General features: G+C 41.5%; 1 protein-coding gene and 1 non-coding gene across 2 annotated transcripts; both read left to right on the top strand.

The window, feature by feature from the left end:
- Positions 1-461: 461 nt before the first annotated feature.
- Positions 462-17,622, top strand: LOC132403559 (basic phospholipase A2-like). The gene is made up of 4 exons (XM_059986948.1): positions 462-566; positions 4,977-5,136; positions 15,061-15,185; positions 16,788-17,622. The coding sequence occupies exons 1-4, from the start codon at positions 533-535 to the stop codon at positions 16,904-16,906; spliced, it is 438 nt and encodes a 145-aa protein (XP_059842931.1). The 5' UTR covers positions 462-532; the 3' UTR covers positions 16,907-17,622.
- Positions 9,726-9,828, top strand: LOC132404327 (U6 spliceosomal RNA). The gene has a single exon (XR_009515497.1). It is a non-coding gene; the product is annotated as a U6 spliceosomal RNA (small nuclear RNA).
- Positions 17,623-22,273: the final 4,651 nt, after the last annotated feature.

Below are 22,273 nucleotides of genomic sequence, written 5' to 3'. Positions count from 1 at the left end.
ATGAAATTTTGTGTAATAAACTGCATTGGCTTTACAACAATGGTTACTGCTGCCAGTGATCTAGTAGACAATTTCAAACACTGGAACATAAAATCAGTGTTGTTGGCCCTTAATAAAAGATCTTTGATGAAGTTTACTTTGCCATATTTACAGTAACTGTGAAGCTCTCCTGCAGTGTTCTCCTCTGTCTGAGGGCTGCAGTACATCCACTCCCTCCCTTGGGCTTCCTAGCCCACCCTGTGCTGTGGCTATTTGACCGTGGACGGTGTCAGGGTCAAGATGACGTTTGTCCTCTCCTGTGCTGTTCAGAGGGAAGTCCCAGAAACTGTCAGGATTGGCTCCGTCTCTCCAGTCCAGTCAAATGGAGACCAGCTATATCAACAGAACTGTTTGTCTTTATCTTATCTATGTTATCAGTGATCATGACGTGCAACAGGAACTGAATCTCACTCTTTACCGAGACTAATTATAAAAGGGACGGAGTGAGCTTTGGGACAAGTGTGATTTCCAGGACGGGGAAGAGCAAACGACAATGCTGGGGCTGTTTGTCCTCCTTCTGCTCTCAGGTAAGGAGTCTCTCCTCAATTGAGCCTTGCTTTCAGAAGACCATAAGACAAAGGAGCAGAAGTCAGCCATTCGACCCATCGAGTCTGCTCTGCCATTTCATCATGAGCTGATCCAATCTCCCCTTTAGTCCCATTCCCCCGCCTTCGCACCATAACCTTTGATGCCCTGACTACTCAGATACCTATCAATCTCTGCCTTAAATACACCCAATAACTTGGCCTCCACTGCTGCCCGTGGCAACAAATTCCACAGATTCACCACCCTCTGGTTTAAAAAATTTCTTCGCATCTCTGTTCTGAATGGTCACCCTTCAATCCTTAAGTCATGTCCTCTCATACTAGATTCACCCACCATGGGAAACAACTTTACCACATCCACTCTGTCCATGCCTTTCAACATTCAAAATGTTTCTATGAGGTCTCCCCTCATTATTCTAAACTCCAAGGAGTACAGTCCAAGAGCGGTCAAACGTTCCTCATATGTTAACCCTCTCATTCCCGAAATCATTCTAGTGAATCCTCTCCAATGTCAGCACAGCTTTTCTTAAATAAGAAGCCCAAAACTGCACACAGTACTCCAAGTGAGGTCTTACCAGTGCCTTATAGAGCCTCAGCATCACATCCCTGTTCCTATACTCTATTCCTCTAGAAATGAATGCCAACATTGCATTCGCCTTCTTCACAACCAACTCAACCTGGAGGTTAACCTTAAGGGTATCCTGCACGAGGACTCCCAAGTCCTGTTGCATCTCAGAACCTTGAATTTTCTCCCCATTTAAGTTATAGTCTGCCCGTTTATTTCTTCTACCAAAGTGCATGACCGTACACTTTCCGACATTGTAATTCATTTCCACTTCTTTGACCATTCCCCCAATCTATCCAAGTCTCTCTGCAGACTCTCTGTTTCCTCAGCACTACCAGCCCCTCCACCTATCTTTGTATCATCAGCAAACTTAGCTACAAAGCCATCTATTCCATAATCCAAATCATTGATATACAACGTAAAAAGATGCGGCCCCAACATGGACCCCTGTGGAACACCACTGGTAACCGGCAGCCAACCAGAATGGGATCCCTTTATTCCCACTCTCTGTTTCTTGCCAATCAGTCAACGCTCTATCCACATATGTAAATTTCCCGTAATTCAATGGGCTCTTATCTTGTCTAGCAGCCTCATGTGCGGCACCTTGTCAAAGGCCTTCTGAAAATCCAAATACACAAAATCCACCCCATCTCCCTTGTCTAGCCTACTTGCAATTTCCTCAAAAAATTGCACTAGGTTTGTCAGGCAAGATTTTCCTTTAAGGAAACCATGCTGAGTTCTGCCTATCTTGTCATATGCCTCCAGGTACTCTGTAACCTCATCCTTGACAATCGACTCCAACAACTTCCCAACCACCGATGTCAAGCTAACAGGTCTATAGTTTACTTTTTGCTTCCTTGTCCCCTTCTTAAATAGCTGAGTGACATTTGCAATCTTCCAGTCCTCCGAAACCAGGCCAAAATCTATTGACTTTTGAAAGATCATTGCTAATGTCTCCGCAATCTCCACTGCTACTTCCTTCAGAACACAAGGGTGCATTCCATCTGGTCCGGGAGATTTATCTACCCTCAAACTATTCAGCTTCCTGAGTACTTTCTCTGTCGTAATTGTGACTGCACACACTTCTCTTCCCTGACACCCTTGAGTGTTTGGTATACTCCTGATGTCTTCCTCAGTGAAGACTGATGCAAAATACTCATTCAGTTCCTCCGCCACCTCCTTATCTCCCATTACAATTTCTCCAGCATCATTTTCTATCAGTCCTCTTTCTACTCTCCCCTGTGTTATGAATGTACCACAGCTCTGAGGGGCCGAAGGGTGCGAGGTAGCCCCCTCCTTTGTGAGAATCACAAGATCACTATTGAGTCAGTTCAGGAGACCCAGGAAATGAGGGAGAGATGTTTGGAATGTCTTGACTCCTCCAGCGATATAAAGCTATGGGAAACGGCCATTGTCTCTTGGAGATGGAATTGTGTATTAAAATACTGTGCTTAGTGGAAGCCCTCAGGCAAAGTGGGCTGGTTGGTGGAGGGATTGCATCATCCCTACCTGATTGACATCTGAGACTGTGAGTCAGGATAAAAGAGGGTCTGTGGGAACAGCCCCTCAGACGTACCAGAAGAAACGCTAGCGATCCCGTAATAGCAAAGGCCAGTGGGAAGGCCACGTGCGTCTGTTTCCATTTACCCCGGAATCGGTGTGCCTTGACCACGGAGGAATGGTTTTTAGCTAACAACAGGGAAATCAACTCCCAACGACTCTCGAAAGATTGACATCATAAAAGGACTGGGCAAGTTTTAATCCGTCTTTCTCTCAAACCAAAACGCTGCAGCTTGAAGAAACTAAAGTGACTTTTATATTTCCATCGGACAATACATTATCCCCTAGATAAGGATCGAGCTATTTCTTATTGATTATTATTGGACCCGCGCTTTAGATTTAGTATTGATGATATATATTATCTGTATGTTTGCATTGATATTATTTTGTGTATTTTTATCAATAAATACTGTTAAAAATAGTACCATCAGACTTCAACGGACCTCTCTATCTTTGCTGGTAAGTGACCCAGTTACGGGGTACGTAACACCTGTCTTTTACTCTTTATATTCTTGAAAAAGCTTTTAGTATCCTCTTTGATATTATTTGCTAGCTTCCTTTCATAGTTCATCTTTTTCCCTCTTAATGATCTTAGTTTCCTTTTGTAAGCTTTTAAAAACTTCCCAATCCTCTGTCTTCCCACTAATTTTTGCTTCCTTATATGCCCTCTCCTTTGCCTTTACTTTGGGTTTGACTTCTCGTGTCAGCCACGGTTGCATCCTTTTTTCCATTGGAAAATTTCTTCTTTTTTGGAATATATCTGTCTTGCACCTTCCTCACTTCTCGCATAAACTCCAGCCACTGCTGCTCTGCCGTCCTTCCTGCTAGTGTCTCTTTCCAGTCAACCTTGGCCAGTTCCTCTCCCATGCCACTGTAATTTCCTTTACTCCACTGAAATACTGACACATCGGATTTCGGCTTCTCTTTCTCAACTTTCACAGTGAACTCAATCATGTTGTGATTGCTGTCTCCTAAGGGTTCCTTCAACTCTATCTCTCTAATCACCCCTGGTTTGTTACACAATACCCAGTCCAGTACAGCCGATCCCCTAGTGGGCTCAACAACAAGCTGTTCTAAAAAGCCATCTCGTAGACATTCTACAAATACTCTCTCTTGAGATCCAGTACTGACCTGATTTTCCCAATCCACTCACACGTTAAAATCCCCTACAATTATTATAACACTGCCCTTCCGGCAAGCCTTTTCTATTTCCTGTTGTAATTTGTAGTCCACATCACTGCAGCTGTTTGGAGGCCTGTATATAACTGCCATCAGTGTCCTTTTACCCCTGCGATTTCTTAGTTCAACCCTTAAAGATTCTGCACCTTCTGATCCTATGTCACCTCTTTCTAATGATTTAATATCATTTCTTACCAATAAACCCACGCCACCCCCTCTGCCTACCTGCCTATCCTTCCGATACACCGTGTATCCTTGGACGTTCAGCTCCCAGAGACATGCATCCTTTAGCCACGTCTCAGTGATGGCCACAATATCATGCCTGCCAACCTGTAGCTGTACAACAAGATCATCCACCTTATTCTTTATGCTGTGTGCATTTAAGTATAACAACTTAAGTCCAGTATTTGTTATTTTTTCTTTGATTGCACTGCAACTCATCCCAATAGCTGCAAATTTGCCCCATCATCTTCCTGTCCTTCCTGACATCTTTACTACTCACTATCTTAGATTTATTTCTGTTTTCCCCCTCCCCCACTCTATCATTCCAGTTCCCATCCCACAGCCAAATTAATTTAAACCCTCCCTAACAGCTCTGTTAAACATTCCCACCAGGATATTGGTCTCTTTTGGGTTCAGGTGTAACCCATCCTTTTTGAACAGGTCATACTTCCCCCAGAAGAGATCCCAGTGATCCAAGTCTCTCAGCCATGTATTCATCTGCCTGATCCTACTATTCTTGCCCTCGCTAGCATGTGGCACAGGTAGCAAACCTGAGATTACTACCCTGGAGGTCCTGCTTCTCAGCTTCCTTCCTAACTCCCGGAAATCTCTCTTCAGGACCTCGTCCCTTTTCCTATCTATGTCATTGGTACCAACATGTACCAAGACAGCTGGCTGCTTGCCCTCTCCCTTCAGAATATTCTGGACCCGATCCAAGGCATCCCGTACCCTGGCACCTGGGAGGCAACACACCATGCGGGTATCTCTATCAGGCCGACAGAATCTCCTGTCTGTTCCCGTTTCATGTTGGTTGCTTCATGTTCTAACCTATTTGTGCTTGTCTGTTCCTCTCCCCCCTGATGTAGCTGGTGCTGAGAGTGCTTTCATTGAGTCGAGGGACCTCGTTCAATTCAGTGACATGATTTCATGCATCATGCCAGGCGTCATCCCACTACTGAGATTCGGTGACTACGGCTGCTACTGTGGAGTTGGCGGATCTGGGACACCAGTGGATGAGCTTGACCGGTAGGTAGACAGATGGTCTCTACAGAGCCAGTTACCATCCACTGGAGTCCAGGGACAGAGAACTGTTCTCAATCATTGTCAGAGGCAATAGGACTAAATCTTCAGTGAAGCTTTAAAATATCCCATTAAATCTGCCAATGTGAAATATGTTTCTGATATTGGTCGTGGGGTTTGCAGCCAGATTACGGTGCCTGCCGTGACCACACGAATACTGGCCGTGTGTCCTGGAAATAATCGGAGAGGGCAATTGCTAGGGACGTATTTCACAGTTTGCATTTTGTTGTAGCTGTCAGAACACCGATAATAGACAATAGACAATAGACAGTAGGTGCAGGAGTAGGCCATTCGGCCCTTCTAGCCAGCACCGCCATTCACTGTGATCATGGCTGATCATACACAATCAGTACCCCGTTCCTGCCCTCTCCCCATATCCCTTGATCCCTCTATCTATAAGAGCTCTATCTAACTCTCTCTTGAATGCATCCAGAGACTTGGCCTCCACTGCCTTCTGGGGCAGAGCATTCCACATATCCACCACTCTCTGGGTGAAAAAGTTTTTCCGCATCTCTGTTCTAAATGGCCTACCCCTTATTCTTAAACTGTGGCCTCTAGTTCTGGACTCACCCATCAGCGGGAATATGCTTCCTGCCTCCAGTGTGTCCAATCCCTTAATAATCTTATATGTTTCAATCAGATCCCCTCTCATCCTTCTAAATTCCAGTGTATACAAGCCCAGTTGCTCCAATCTTTCAACATATGACAGTCCCGCCACTCCAGGAATTAACCTTGTGAGCCTTTGCTGCACTCCCTCAATAGCAAGAATGTCCTTTCACGAATTTGGAGACCAAAACTGCACACAATACTCCAGGTGGGGTCTCACCAGGGCCCTGTACAGCTGCAGAAGGACCTCTTTACTCCTATACTCAATTCCTCTTGTTATAAAAGCCAGCATGCCATTAGCTTTCTTCACTGCCTGCTGTACCTGCATGCTTGCTTTCATTGACTGATGTACAAGAACACCTAGATCTCGTTGTACTTCCCCTTTTCCTAACTTGACTCCATTTAGATAGTAATCTGCCTTCCTGTTCTTGCCACCAAAGTGGATAACCTCACATTTATCCACATTAAACTGCATCTGCCATACATTTGCCCACTCACCCAACCTGTCCAGGTCACCCTGCATTCTCATAACATCCTCCTGACATTTCACACTGCCACCCAGCTTTGTGTCATCAGCAAATTTACTAATGTTACTTTTAATCCCTTCATCTAAATCATTAATGTATATTGTAAAATTTACTAATGTTATTTTTAATCCCTTCATCTAAATCATTAATGTATATTGTAAACCAGCACCAAACCTTGCGGTACCCCATTGGTCACGGCCTGCCATTCAGAAAGGGACCCGTTAATCGTTACTCTTTGTTTCCTGTCAGCCAGCCAATTTGCAATCCATGTCAGTACTCTGCCCCCAATACCATGTGCCCTAATTTTGCCCACTAATCTCCTATGTGGGACTTTATCAAAAGCTTTCTAGAAGTCCAGGTACACTACATCCACTGGCTCTCCCTTCTCCATTTTCATAGTTACATCCTCAAAAAACTCCAGAAGATTAATCAAGCATGATTTTCCCTTCATAAATCCATGCTGACTCGGACTGATCCTTCTACTGCTATCCAAATGTGTCGTAATTTCCTGTTTTATAATTGACTCCAGCATCTTTCCCACCACTGACGTCAGGCTAACTGGTCTATAATTCCCTGTTTTCTCTCTCCCTCCTTTCTTGAAAAGTGGGACAACATTAGCCACCCTCCAATCAGCAGGAACTATAGAACATTGGAAAATGATTACCAATGCAGCCACAATTTCTAGAGCCACCTCTTTAAGTACCCTGAGATGCAGACTATCAGGTCCCGGGGACTTATCAGCCTTCAGACTCAACAGTCTATCCAACACTGTTTCTTGCCTAATATAAATTTCCTTCAGTTCATCCTTTACCCTAGTTCCTTTGGCCACCATTACATCTGGGAGATTGTTTGTGTCTTCCCTACTGAAGACAGATCCAAAGTATCTGTTCAAGTCATCTGCCATTTCCTTGTTCCCCATAATAAATTCACAAACAACATATTACAAAGATCCGGAAGGAAAATGGGGATTTTACATCGGATCACTTAGAAATCAATGACGTATTTTAAAATTTTTACTCTCAGCTTTATTCCTCTGAATCTCTGAATGAGAATATTTCAGTTGATCTTTTCTTAAATAATCTGAATATTCCTTTGCTTTCATGTGATTTTAAAGCCAAACTTAATGAGCCTGTATCATCAGAAGAAATATCTTTTGCAATTTCTACATTGTCTTCAGGAAAATCTCCTGGACCTGATGGGTTCCCCACAGAATTTTATAAATCATTTTCTTCACTTCTTTCTCCTCAGTTACTCTCAGTACTATCTGACTCATTTAATTATGGTAAATTGCCACCCTCTTTTAATGAGGCATCTATTATTCTTTTATTAAAAAAGGGTAAAGACCCAACAGGATGTTCCTCGTACAGGCCGATATCTTTGCTTAATGTTGATGGTAAAATCTTGGCCAAAGTTTTGGCTCATAGATTAGAAACAGTTATTCCCTCTATTATTTCTGATGATCAAACTGGTTTTATTAAAAACCGTCTTCCTTTTTTTAATATTCGGCGTTTATTTAACATTTTATATTCACCTTCAACTGGGATTCCTGAATGCGTTATTTGCCTCGATGCGGAGAAAGCATTTGATCGTATAGAATGGAACTACCTCTTTGCAGTTTTAGAAAAATTTGACTTTGGTCAAAGTTTTATCTCTTGGATCAAATTGCTGTATCTGTGTCCCACTGCCTTTGTTTTGACTAATTTTCAACAATCCCAGTTATTTAACCTCAAACGTGGCACCCGTCAAGGATGCCCTTTAAGTCCCTTTCTCTTTGATTTGGCTATAGAACCTCTGGCAATAGTATTCCAAAGCTGACCTGAACTGACCAGGATCTGGAGGGGGGTTGTTGAGCATAAAGTTTCTCTTTATGCTGATGACTTATTACCTTTTCTTTCAAATCCGTCCACATCCTTACCTCCAATGTTTTCACTTCTTGATCAGTTTAGCCAGTTTTCTGGCTATAAACTTAATTTACATAAGAGTGAACTTTTCCCAATTAATAAAGAAGCACAAGAATTAGCATTTCCTGACCTCCCTTTTAAAGTAGTTCTTAATCAATTTACTTATCTTGGGATTACAGTTACAAGGAAGTTTAAAGATCTTTTTCGTGAAAATTTTGCCAATCTTTTATATACTACAAAACAGAGTTTGTCACAATGGTCACCTCTATATATGTCCTTGGTAGATCGATTAATGTTGTTAAAAAGTATGTTCTCCCTAAATTTTTATATTTATTTCAATCAATCCCAATTTTTATTCCTAAAATCTTTTTTGATTTCTTAGACTCTATTATTTTGTCATATCTGTGGAAGAATAAGCGTTCTAGAATTAATAAAGTTTATCTTCAAAAATCTAAAAAAGGAGGGTGGCATGGCCTTACCTAACTTTCGTTTATATTATTGGGCAGCTAACATACGTTGTACTACTTTTTGGTCTTTTTTTCATAGCCAACCTGAGTGCCCTAATTGGGTGGCAATGCAGTTGAGTTCCACTAAAGATTTATCTATTTCTGCACTTCTTGGCTCTGTACTCCCTACTAGTTTGTCTAGACTAATTGTTAATCCTCTTGTTAGACACACTTTGCAAATATGGGCTCAGTTTAGGAAATTTTATGGTTTTTATGGTTTTTCCCTTTCTAGTCCTATCTTACATAATCACCTCTTTTTACCTACTATGTATGATTCAACATTCTATGATTGGTATAGGAAGGGTATTAGACATTTTGAAGATCTTTTTATTGATAATCGCTTCGCATCTTTTCAACAGCTCTCTGCTAAGTTCAATCTGCCTAATGCCCATTTTTTTAGATATCTCTAAATTAGACACTTTATTAATCCTTTAATTCCTAACTTCCCTGAAATGCCCGAGAAAAATGTTATGGATTTATTTATTTCTATTAATCCACTGGGTAAAGGTTTAATATCATTTATTCGTGATAAATTAGCATTCTTACGGCGTGCCCCTGTAGATAAAATTAGAATGGCTTGGGAGCATGATTTAAATATCTCTTTATCTGATGAGATTTGGGACTTGATTCTCAAATCGGTTAATTCAACCTCTCTTTGTGCTCGCCATTGCCTTTTACAGTTTAAGATTGTTCATAGAGCCCATATGTCTAAATCTAAATTATCTCGATTTTACCCTAATATTTGTCCTCTTTGTGATAAATGCAAGAGGGGTGAGGCTTCTCTTATTCATATGTATTCATCCTGTCCTGGTTTAGAGAAATTTTGGAACGATGTTTTTATAACTTTATCCTGTATTCTGAATCACCACTTAGAACCTAACCCTTTAACTGCTCTGTTTGGTTTTTTGGGTGAGACAGATATACGTTTGAGTTCGACTAAGTGTCGAAAATTATCTTTCGCTTCTCTCCTGGCTAGACGTTTAATCCTCCTTAGATTGCTTCGGCAGCACATATACTAAAATTGGAACGATACAGAGAAGATTAGCATGGCCCCTGCGCAAGGATGACACGCAAATTCGTGAAGCGTTCCATATTTTTTTGTAATAAAAAAAAATAGATGGAGAGATGTTGCCCCTTCCACACATGCTCAATGGCTTAATGATATTATGTCCTGTTTAGACCTTGAAAAAATTCATTATTCAATTCTTAATTCGGATATAAAGTTTCATAAGATCTGGGGACCTTTTAATGAGTACTTTCATAACCTTTCTCTTAATTAAGGATTTTTTCAGTCCCTTACTTTCAGCTCTTTTTTTTGGTAGTAGGCATTATTATCTTCTGGTTTCAAGCCTATTTACAGTTTTGGGGGTTTGATTGTCCTGATTTATATTCTCTATATTGTGCTGTGGTTGGTCTAGAGTTTTTTTTTGCTGTGGGGCTTGGGGAGGATTCTAACTTTACATGATCACAGATCCCAGTCAACCCCATATACCTGCCCTCTCACCATATCCCTTGAGACTTCAATTTGGGTGCTTTCTCAATTATCTTTTTTGTATTATATTATTATTGTATGTTTATTTTCACACTGTATTAATTTTTTTATTTTGGTTTGGGGTTTTTTTCTTATCTGTGGTGTTGTAGGAAATGCATTAAAAAAATTTAAAAATGTAAATAAATAAATAAATAAATATTTTTTTAAGAAAAATAAATTCACCCATTTCTGTCTTCAATGGCCCAATTTTGGTCTTAACTATTTTTTTGCTATTCACATACCTAAAGAAGCTTTTACTATCCTCCTTTATATTCATGGCTAGTTTACCTTCGTACCTCATTTTTTCTTGATGTATTGCCTTTTTTGTTATCTTCTGTTGCTCTTTAAATGCTTCTCAGTCCTCCAGTTTCCCGCTCATCTTTGCTATGTTATACTTCTGCACTTTCAGTTTTACACTGCCCTTTACTTCCCTCGTCAGCCATGGCTGCCCCTTACTCCCCTTAGGATCTTTCTTCCTCTTTGGAATGAACCAATCCTGCACCTTCTGCATTATTCCCAGAAATACCAACCATTTTTGTGCCACTGTCTTCCCTGCTAGGGTATTGTTCCATTGAACTTTGGCCAGCTCCTCCCTCATAGCTCCATAGTTCCCTTAGTTCAACTGTAATACTGACACATCTGATTTTCCCTTCTCCTTCTCAAATTGTAGGTTAAAACATATCATATTATGGTCACTACCTCCTAATGGTTCCTTTACCTCGAGGTCCCTGATCAAATCCGGTTCATTGCACAACACTAAATCTAGAATTGCCTTCTCCCTGGTAGGCTCCAGTACCAGCTGTTCTAAGAATCCATCTCGGAGGCACTCCACAAACTCCCTTTCTTGGGGTCCAGTACCATTCTGATTCTCCCAGTCTACCTGCATGTTGAAATCCCCCATGACAACTGTATCATTACCTTTGCAACATGCCAAATTTAACTCTTCATTCAACTTACACCCTACATCCAGACTGCTGTTTGGGGGCCTGTAGATAACTCCCATTAGGGTCCTCCTACCCTTAGAATTTCTCACTTCTATCAATACTGACTCTACATCCCCAGATTCTATGTCCCCCCCTCGCAAGGAACTGAATATCATTCCTCACCAACAGAGCCACCCCACCCCCTCTGCCACTCAGTCTGTCCTTTCAATAAGATGTATATCCTTGAATATTCATTTCCCAGGCCCTATCCGCTTGAAGCCATGTCTCTGTTATTCCCACAACATCGTACTTGCCAATTTCCAACTCAGCCTCAAGCTCATCTACTTTATTCCTTACACTTCGTGCATTCATATAAAATACTTTTAATTCGGTACTCCCCTCTCCTTTCATATCAATTCCTATTTCACTTGGCCATACTGTATGATCTCTTCTTGAGCTTTCAACTCCATTGATTCTGTTGTCCTTTTTAACTTTTCTTATTTTCACTTTCCCTTTAACTCCATCCTTATATTTCCAGTTCATCCCCTCCCCCCACCACTACTTATTTTAAACACATCCGTGTTGCAGTGGCAAACCTGTCTGCCAGAATGCTGGTCCCCCACCTACTAAGGTGCAACCCGTCCCTTTTGTACAATTCATCCCTACCCCAAAACAGATCACAGTGATTCCAGAATCAGAATCAGGTTTATTACCACCAGTGTATGTCGTGAAATTTGTTAACAGCAGCAGCAATTCAATGCCATACTTGATCATATAGAAAGAAAAAAACAAATAACTGGTGGCGTAGTGGCATCAGTGCTGGACTTTGGGGTGAGAAGTCGCAAGTTCGAATCCGACCAGCTCCCTTGCACACTCTCCATCCGTGTCCAGGTTGAGTGTCAAGCTAGCAACTCGACCTTGTAAAAAAAACCTGGAGAGGGACGGGCTCTGCCAGATTTCAGATGCCCAAGACACGCCATACGATGAGCAATCACCAAAAAGATTGGTGCAAAAAGCTTGTCATGACGGCGCCCTGATGACTCCACCAGGACTTCAGGGTGCACGCACACACATATATATATATGTTTATCAATGTTTTTATGTTTTTAGCAATCATATATATGTTTCTATTAAAAGTAGTGCAAAACTGAGATAATATATAAAAAATGAAGTAGTGTTCATGGGTCCATTTAGGAATTGGATGGCTGTTCCGCGGTCACTGAGTGTGTGCCTTCTGCAGCTCCTTCCTGGTGGTAACAATGAGAAGAGGGCATGTCCTGGGTGATGGGGGTCCTTAATATTGGACATCGCCTTTCTGAGGCACAGCTGCTTGACGATCTCTTGGATATGACAGATGGAGCTGACTGATTTTACAACTTTCTGTAGCGTCTTTCAATCCCATGCAGAAGCCACCACACCACACCCCCTCCCTCATGCTAGTCAATGATGCAGCCTTTCAGAATGCTCTCCACAGTACATCTATAGACGTTTTCCAGTGTTTTAGGCGACAACCAAATCTCTTCAAACTCCTAATGAAGTATAGTCACTGCCTTGCCTTCTTTATAACTGCATCGATATGTTGGGACCAGATTAGATCCTCAGAGATGTTGATTTGAGTTGTTGAAGAACATGACAATGTATTCCTTTCCTGCTTGGTGTCCCTTTCAGGACAGAAATCTGTTCCACTGGGTCTGTGATGTGGTCTTTGTTGGGGAATTTGTTGCATCATGTTCTGAACAAGGTACATTGCTGGAGCCTCTCCAGTGGTGGTTTCTGAGATGTGAGCTGTGATCAGGATATGCCTTCTGTCCTGCAGTGATCACGATAGACAGATCACAGACTGGTGCAGCTGGGGCTGAAGGTGGCCCTGCTGAGGGTGGGGGTGGTGTGGGGGGTAATGATATTTGCCAGTACTGGGACGCAGTTGACTTCAGTGTAACCCAGTGACGGTACAGAGGGTAATGTTCGGTTTGCAGCGCCTGCCTGTCTGTACAGGAAAAGTAAACGCTGGTCACTTCTCCCGTGTGTTGTGCCCACATGACTTCAAGGAAATCTTCTCGACGCTCCTGTCTGAGCCCCACACTTCCCGGTTCCCAGCAGCCACATCCCATAGTTAGGCTCCTAACCAGCTCCCCAGGTTCAATGTTAATACAAACCTGCTCAGGCTGGCTCAGTTCAGACCACCTCCTGACTCGTTACACTGCATGGAAAGTGTGTGGCAATGGAAGCTATTTATAAGTGTCAAGAACAGCTGTTCCCCTCCCCACCACATTTCTGAACGGACAATGAACCCATGAACACTACCTCACTACTTTTGCTCTCTTTTGAGCCATGTGTTCTTGCGTGAATGAAGTCACTGGAGAAAATCCCTGGCAGATACCGAGCAGCTTCTTTATGCGACAAAACAAGGTGCAGCAGGCATCATATGGAGATGTTCTTGGTCGAAAGCTCTGCTAGCCCAGGGGTCAGCGACATGTTTTGTACCACAGACTGGATTAATATTGACAATATTCCTGTGGACCGGCCGACGGGGGGGATGTTAATCTCGACCAGAATACAGCGATATTCAAAGGGGGCTCCTTATGTCCAGTCTATTGTCTATTCCGCAATTTAGTTTTCGTGCTCTCAGCACTTGCTTCTGTCCCGCTTGCTCACACTTCTTCCGCTCAAAAAACTCAGCGGGTTTGTCTTTATGTGCAGGGTGCTTGGACTCAAGGTACCGAGGAAGTTCTGAGGGATTCATTACCTCATTAGACAGCCTCCGGGCCCGAACTCCAGCCTCCCGCCCAACCGCTGCCAGACGCCTTGGCCAGGTGTGGCTGGTCGTGGGTCGGGTGAGAGGACAAGGTCAGGGCCGGAGGTCCCTGTGCTGGGGCCACGGCGGTCGCAGTCCAGAGAGAGCGACCGACCGAGCGAGGAGTGCGACAGGGTGCGCCTCCTACCCCTCTTGTAGGATCTATCGGCCAACAAAAGTTTGACTCGAGGGATGACTTTCAATAGATCGCAGTGAGGTCACTGCTCTGCTACTTACGAAACTCTGAACCCGAATTAAGTCGTCTGCAAATATTTTAGCACCGGGTTCCCCACAAACATTCGGTCTGCTAAACAGATTTAGAGGCGGCGCCCATCTGCCGCACTCCAGGCCAGTAGCAACAGCACTTCTCACCGGCCGCCTGTGGGCAACCAGTGATTCCTGGTGCAAGGGTATCACTGCAATTAGGCGACTGATGTCCTCGCGTACGTTCAAGCTCAACAGTGGGTGTGACAGGGAATGAGGAAAGGTGCAGCTGACTCATATCATTTCAAATTGCCAAATCATATCATTTCCCCATGGCCCGGTAGCATGTGCTTTGTGGCCCGGTACCAGTCCGTGGTCCGGTGGTTGGAGACCACTGTGCTAGCCCAACGTGGGGCTCCATATTTTATGTGCCAAGCATCAAAGGACAACTCCATATTTACAATGTATGGACAATGCTTTCATTGAAACTGCATACAACCTTCACACCTCCTGATTCACATCCACACCACAGACATCCACATAAATTTTAATCAGCATTGCCTGGACTGGGAATCACAGCTTTCGGGAACCCATTGTTCAGAGCTGCACTCCAAATTAAATCCACAATGTATTTTCAGATGTGAAGACTGCATCCAAAGTCAATTGCTAAATGTGTAAGTCCTCAACCCAAAAATCACTCTAACTCAATGTATCACTTTTTAATATATAATTTGTATTATATTTTGTGGATTGCACATACTGCTGCAACAAAACAAGAAATTGAATGACATATGTCAGTGATATTAAAGCTGATTCTGATTCTGATTGTCTGGAATATAGGCTGAGTTTTCTACTAAACATTATCTGTGATTTTACAGGTGCTGCCAGACCCATGACAACTGTTACGGTGATGCGGAGACAAAGCACCAGTGCACTGGTTTCAGTTCACCCAAAGTGATTACATACTGCTACACCTGCTCAAAGGGGAAAATTGAATGTGATGGTCAGTATGATCAGAGAGTGCCTCATTGCCTTACTTTTATCCTCTGTTCCATAGTCAGCATCTTTTGTTCATCCCTCATTGCCTTTGTGAAGGTGCTGGTGAGCTGCCATCTTGAACCACTAGAGTCGCCCTGGTGACGGTTCTCCCACAATGCTCTTGTGGTGAAGCTCCAGCATTCAGGCTCAGTGATGATGGAGGATTGGGTAATGTCCCATGTCGGGATGGTGTGAGACTTGCAGAGACCTGTATGTGATGCTGATCTCTGTCCCTCTAGATGGTAAAGGTTATTGGTCTGGGAGATTTAGCTGAGATACACTGGCTGCTGAATTATACAACAGCACAGAATGCTGATGGTGGATAATGGTAGAGATCAGTTCATTTGTCTTATTATTGTCACTTGAACCGGGGTATAGTTAAAAAAAAAACTTTGTTTTGCTTGCCATCCATGCAGAAATTAGTTCCTTTGTCCCAAATGATGACAGCTCTCTTCAGTGTTTGGGTGCTGCACTCATCCAGGCACTGGAGGGTATCCCATTCCTGGTTTGTGCCTTGTACATAGTGAAAAGGCTTAGAGCAACAAGAAGTCAATCACTTCTCTCTGGACGCTTATCTTCTGACCTACTCTGGTAACAGCTGGTTAATGCATCTAAATTCAATTTTGGTCAATTATAAAACGTAGAACATAGTGACAGCACAGTGTGAGCCCTTCAGCCCATGATGTTGTGGCAGCCTACAGAAACATATATATGATCAATCTAATCCTTTGCTCCTGCACATAACCCTCCATTTTGCTACATCCATAAGAGTCTCAATGGTTATTTTTTGGATGGGAGTCCTGTGACCAGTGGTGTGCCTCAGGGAGTGGTGCTGGGTCCACTGTTATCTGTACCAAGGAACTTGATGACATTATTATTTGGGTGATGACTTGAATTGCACAGGTTGTGTCACAGGTACACTAGATAGAGTCATAAGGAGATTTTTTTTTGTAAACCGGCCTTCATAAATCAAAATATTGAGTACAGTAGTTGAGATGTTATATTGAAGTTATATAAAATCATCTTATCTGCATGTACTTTAAAGTTTCTTCAGGTACATTAAGTATAAAAGAGAGGAGAGAGTTGATAACTGATTGCTGGAAAACGACAGTGGAGAGGTAGAAATAGGGGACAAGGGAATGGCGGAAGAATTGAATAAATATTTTGCACCAGTCTTCACTGTGGAAATCACTGGCACTTTGCTGGAAACTCTGAACTGAGCATCAGTAGATAGGTTATTGAGGAGTTGGTGCCCCCTGATAGCCCTGCTGCTAACACTTTCCATCAGAAAATATATTAAACATCAGAAGGTGTAAATGTTTGACTCTAAGAACTTGCTCCACTGTGTCTCAAGCTCTGGGTTTATCTTCTACAATCTATTAAGGAAATAAAAAACATAAATTACAATTAATATTATAAACAGCTGAGAGAGTATTGATGTAAAGTTTAGGAAAAATCACACGCAAATTAGATGGGTGCTAAAATATCAAAGGATATGTTTTCGTTCTTCTATTCCTTCACAATTCGTGAGCCGTATATTGATTATCCACCCTGTCTTTCATTCCAGGTGGAAGTAGTACTTGTAAAAAGTTTATCTGCGAATGTGATCGCCAGGCAGCCATGTGCTTCAAAAAGGCAAAGTACAATCCTGAGAACCAATTCATGGATCAATCCCGCTGCAAATAGAAGCTCCAACGTGTCCGTGTGCATGTAAATTCCCTCGACAAGCACTGTCCTTTCAAAGTGTGTCAAACATGTTATTTCCAGGATCTCTAAACATCCTTGAACTCCATATTTACTATGTTAATGTAATCAATAATCCCATTAACATTTCCTGTTCTCACAGTCTACCGTTATCTGTGCCACTGGGGAAGCTAAAACCCTTCATCATTTCAATCTTCCTCCCAGCGAAAGCATGTTCTGTGAATTTCTACCCATCACTTTAGAAAATAAAATGGGGTTATCCATGTCCATTTTCCCCAGATCATCTTCAAAATATTAATGCTGCAGCACTTGGGAATCATATTAAACAGCCAGGTGTAAATCCTGTTGGGGTATTGTTCATCCCCCAGCTCATCCTTTCTTTAAAACCTTCCCTCCATCCATCCTTTCTTTAAATTCTTTTGGGACGGTGTTTATTCCCTCTGCCCACACTTTCCTCCTCTGTGGAATCTGAGCTAAGATCCATTCAGTCCCAAGTGATTCAAACCATCGGATAGCCCACAGCATGTAATAATTATAGTTAGTTCCTCACACATAGGTCCTTTGAAGATAAAATTATAAAGTAATTGGGGAAAGTAAAAATAAATATTTAAATTATTTTGAACTCCATGGAGCATGTGGGGATCCTCTGATATCCAGGCAATCTTTCTCTCTGTTTTTCCTTTCTTTAGATAAGGGTTAAGGGGAGGGGGGAGGGTCAATATTATTTTTCTCACTTTTTTATCATCACATTTATTCTTTGTAATTTTCTAAAATTTAATAAATAAATATATATTTTTTTAAAGTTAGTTCCTCACAGTTCTGTTTCTAATTGCTGCACTTCTAAACCTAAATTTGATTATACTCAAAGTTTGCTTTCAATGACGTTGGTAACACTAAGGTGGCGGTTGTCTCTCTTCTATAAGCCAATAAACCTGATTTGAGAGCATTAAAACATGCTCGGTGTCATGTTTCTTGTATCTCACTTGTGTCACACCACTATCACCACAAGGCTTTGGAGCAGAATTAGGCCATCAGCCCATAGGATCTTCTCCGCCATTTGATCATGGCTGATTCATTTTCCCTCTAGACCCATTCTGCTTCTGCCAGGGAAATGATGTTTTATGAATCTGACTGAGCTTCTTTCAAGTAACCAGTAGATTGATAAGGGCATGGTGGTAGATGTTGTCTACAGAGACTTTAGATCATAAGACATAGGAACAGAATTAGTCCATTTGGCCCATTGAGACTGCTCTGCCATTCCATCATGGCTGATTTATAATCTCTCTTGACCCCATTTGCCAGCCTTTTTCCTATAACCTAGAATGCCTTTACTAACCAAGAACCTAACAACCTCTGTTTCAAATGCACCTAATGTTTTGGGCTCCACAACTATCTATGGCAATGAATTACACAGATTCATCAATTACTGGCTAAGGAATTTCCTTCTTATCTCTAACACAAGAAAATCCACAGATGCTGGAATTCCAAAGCAACACACACAAAAAGCTGGAGGATCTCAGCAGGGCAGGCAGCATCTCCTTATCTCTGTTTGAAAGGGATGTCCTTCTATTCTGAGATGTGTCCTCTGGTCCTAGACTTGTCCACTATAGAAAACATCCATTCTATCAATACATTTCAATAGACCGAGGCTTTTGACACCGACCTGCATAGTTGGCTGGTCCAAAAGTGTAGATCACATGAAATTCAGCATCAGCATCATATGCCAAATTGTTACAACATTGACTTGCTAATAGAGTCAGCAGCAGAGAGTTGAAAGTTGCTAATTAGATTGGGAGCTTGTGCCACAGGTTGAAGTGCTGGGAGCCCAGTTGTTTATAGTCTATATTAATGATTAGAATGAGAATACAGTTTCCATGAGAATACTAAGTTTGCAAATGACACCAAAACTGATGATATAGTGGAGAATGAAAGAATGGAAAAGGTTGGCCCAGATTGCAACTATCTGAGATCAAATGGGATAGTGGGCCAAGGAATAACAGATGGAATTTATCATAGATACGTGTGATGCGTTGTATTTTGGTAAGCCTAGCAGATGACACAAACTTCAAGTTCAGCCTCAAATTTAATAATCACTCGACCATTCATGAATACAGCCAAATGATACAGCGTACCTCCAGGGCCAAGGTGCAAACACATTATCAACAGTCATACATAGCAGAGGGCACATATAGAACATATCTGTATAAGACAGCAGTAAACATAGAGTCAGACAAAAAAATAGATATAGGCCACTCAGTCCCTGAGCGGTAAGTCATGTAAATTGATTGTGCACGGGTGCTGTCGGAAAGAACAAGCAGATCTCAGCAGTCCGCATGCGTTTACACAATCAAGCTTGCCTTCCACTGTGCGAACACTGGAGGGCAGCACCAACAGGAGGAGGAGCCAGCCCCCAATCCATCCTGAATGCTGCACCACACCACTTCTGGTGTCTTCCCTCCTGGACTGCTGTAGCAGGCAAGCCCAGGGCATGAGGCCTAGTCCTTACTATAATCGAGGCCACACAGCACCCCGTTATCAGTCTCTCCAGTAAGTCAGTGAACTGGACGACACATTTTACATTACCAATCTCCAAAAGGGTCTCCCAGTGAAGACAGGTGAAGAGGCTGGTAAAGCTTAATTCAGTTCAAGTCAACCATACATGAATACACATGAATACAGGTGCCTCCTGCTTTACGAATGCTCGCTTTACATCACTTTGCTTTTACAAAAGACCTACATTAGTAACCTGTTTTTGCATTACAAAGAGGATTTTCACTTTTACGAAAAATTTTCCCATATAAGTTAATGGTTCTTTGCTTTTTGCCATTTTGGTTTAAGAAAGGTACAGTTGAAGTCTCCTCCTAAAACCAGAGAATACAGACAAATCTGGTAAAAATGAAAAAAAAGTATTCAAAAAAACCTGGATCATCGATATTCGGGGCATACAAATTAACAAAACCATTAATTTATTATCTAATTTCCCTGAGACGATAACAAAGCGCCCATTAGTATCAGATGCTACATTATGTTGAAGGAAAGAAACTGAATTCTCTGTCAGAATTGAAACTCCTCTGGCCTTAGCCTGAAAGGAGGAATGAAAAGACAAGCGCTTCCAATGGCTAAAAAGACGTGAATTATCACATTTACGAATATGTGTTTCTTGTAAAAAAATAATTGAGGCATTCAGTTTCTTAATATAATTAAATATCTTCTTACGTTTCACAGGATGGTTTAATCCTTTCACATTAAAATGAAATAAATTAATAGCATGATCCATATTAAATATTACTTAAAGGGAAGTTAGAATAAAAACAACAGGAATATATATTAAATCCAAACAATGAGCTTTACGATACAGTAACTAAGCAACAAATGAAGCTAAGAGAATCAAACAGTTGCTAGAAAAGAAGAAATCCACCCCCCCACCCTCCACCCAAAGAGAGAAAGTCGACCAAAGGGCAGTTGCCAGCTAAATCTACCCACATTACCCTCCCAAACAATCTACTGGCTGAGCTCCAAAAAATTTTCAAGGCTGACTGCATTCCAACAAGACACAACAAAAGACAGCAAAATTAAATTTATTGAAAAAACCTCATGAAGAAATATAGTATAAAATATTAAAATGAACTAAGAAACTTCAGAACATATTAATTTGGAAAGTATTAACTCAATGAAAACTTACCAATTGTTACATCCTTAATTTTCTAAGCAAAGAAATAAAAGTACAAAAAAATTAGATATGAAGGTATACCAAAAGTAAAAACAAAATTATTCATAAGAGGAAGTAATGAACAGTTAGATTGCTGATTTTGAAAACAGGATCCATCAGGCAGACGCAACATAGATTTATGTAGGGAATTATTGAACAGTTAAACTTCTGATACTGATTTGGAAATTAAAAAACCCTGTACCTCTTCAGTCAAACGGAACCATTTCTGAGAGCCATTTTTCAAAATGAGTGGGATAATGAAGAGAGGGTTTAAGCCCTTTATTATACAATTTGGACATAACCTTTTTAAACTTGAAGCGTTCATTCAACACCTCGGGTAAAAAATCCTCCACAATTCTGATCTTCTGGCCTTCATAATCAATCATACCTTTCCAACGAGATTTACGAATTAAAAGTTCCTTTGTTTGAAAGTCATGAAGACAGATTATCACTGAACGGGGTCATTCTTCTGGAGAAGGTCTCGGTACTGGTACTCGATTTATTTTAGGTGGAGATCTAAAAATATTCAAAAATAAATTAGCCAAAAGGTTTGCAAAAAATTCTGAAGGCTGATTGCCTTCCATTAACTCTTTAAAATGCAGAATTCGTAAATTATTTTTTCTGCTTCTATTTTCTAAGTCGATAATCTTCTGTCTTAATTTTTCATTAAACTTTGACTGTTTATCACAGATCTTTTCCAGGTCATCAATCTTCACATCCAACATCATCAAAGTGTCTTCATTCCCTTTTATCTGCTTATCATGTTCACTTAAAGTTTTTTGAATAGAATCCAATTTTACACCCATTAGTTTAAATTCGGTGCTGAGTTGCTGCAATTTCTGCTGGAACTCCTCCAAAAGTTCATTTTTATGCTCCGAAGTGCCTCCATAATAGATTCCAAAGTTATAGGAGGCTCCCCTTCTTTTTCAGTAGCTTTGGAACCCCTCATTATAAAACAATATTGTGTTTAAAATTAAGTTTTCAAAACAAGTTGGAAACAGTAAATTGAATAGAGTAGGAGTGGCTATAAAAACACTGCTACTCCATCGACAGCCAGTAGAGTTCTCCCGTGATTGTGGTCTCAAGACTGTGCACAGGACAATGGGATGTTACAGTCAGTTCCTGTCCAGTAGCCTAACCATAATGAACATTCCCACATAGGATGGTCTACAAATCCCTACTCCGTATACAATGCTGGGTCTATTCATTCTTTTCTGCATGTTTGTATTGGTATTGAAGAATGAAATACCAGCAAGGAACTAAATCTTAAGGTAGTGTATCAGAGAGCACTTTGTTAAAATACACCTGCTCATTAATGCTGACCTTGCGGCAGCAACTCAACGCATAAAAGCTTGAAGACATGTCAAGAAGTTCAGTTGTCATTTAGATCAACAGTTGTTCAGAATGGGAAAGAAATGTGCTTCGTGGCTGTCTGCAGAAGCTGAATCTCAAGGCTGTATACTGTATACATGCCTTGATTTCTGAGTCGGAACGCCTCATCTTTGAGCCTGAGATTCCTAGCTGCATCAGAGTTGATAAGTGCCTGAAGTTCATGAGTCCAAGACCCCCGTGACAAGGAGCTGTGAGCATTATACAACTAAGGGAAGCCAATTGCAGGGAAATCTGACCCATCGGGGCTC

Source organism: Hypanus sabinus, chromosome 13, assembly GCF_030144855.1.
Source record: "Hypanus sabinus isolate sHypSab1 chromosome 13, sHypSab1.hap1, whole genome shotgun sequence".
In the NCBI taxonomy this organism is placed as follows: Eukaryota; Metazoa; Chordata; class Chondrichthyes; order Myliobatiformes; family Dasyatidae; genus Hypanus; species Hypanus sabinus.
This window is presented reverse-complemented; position numbering and strand designations above follow the sequence as displayed.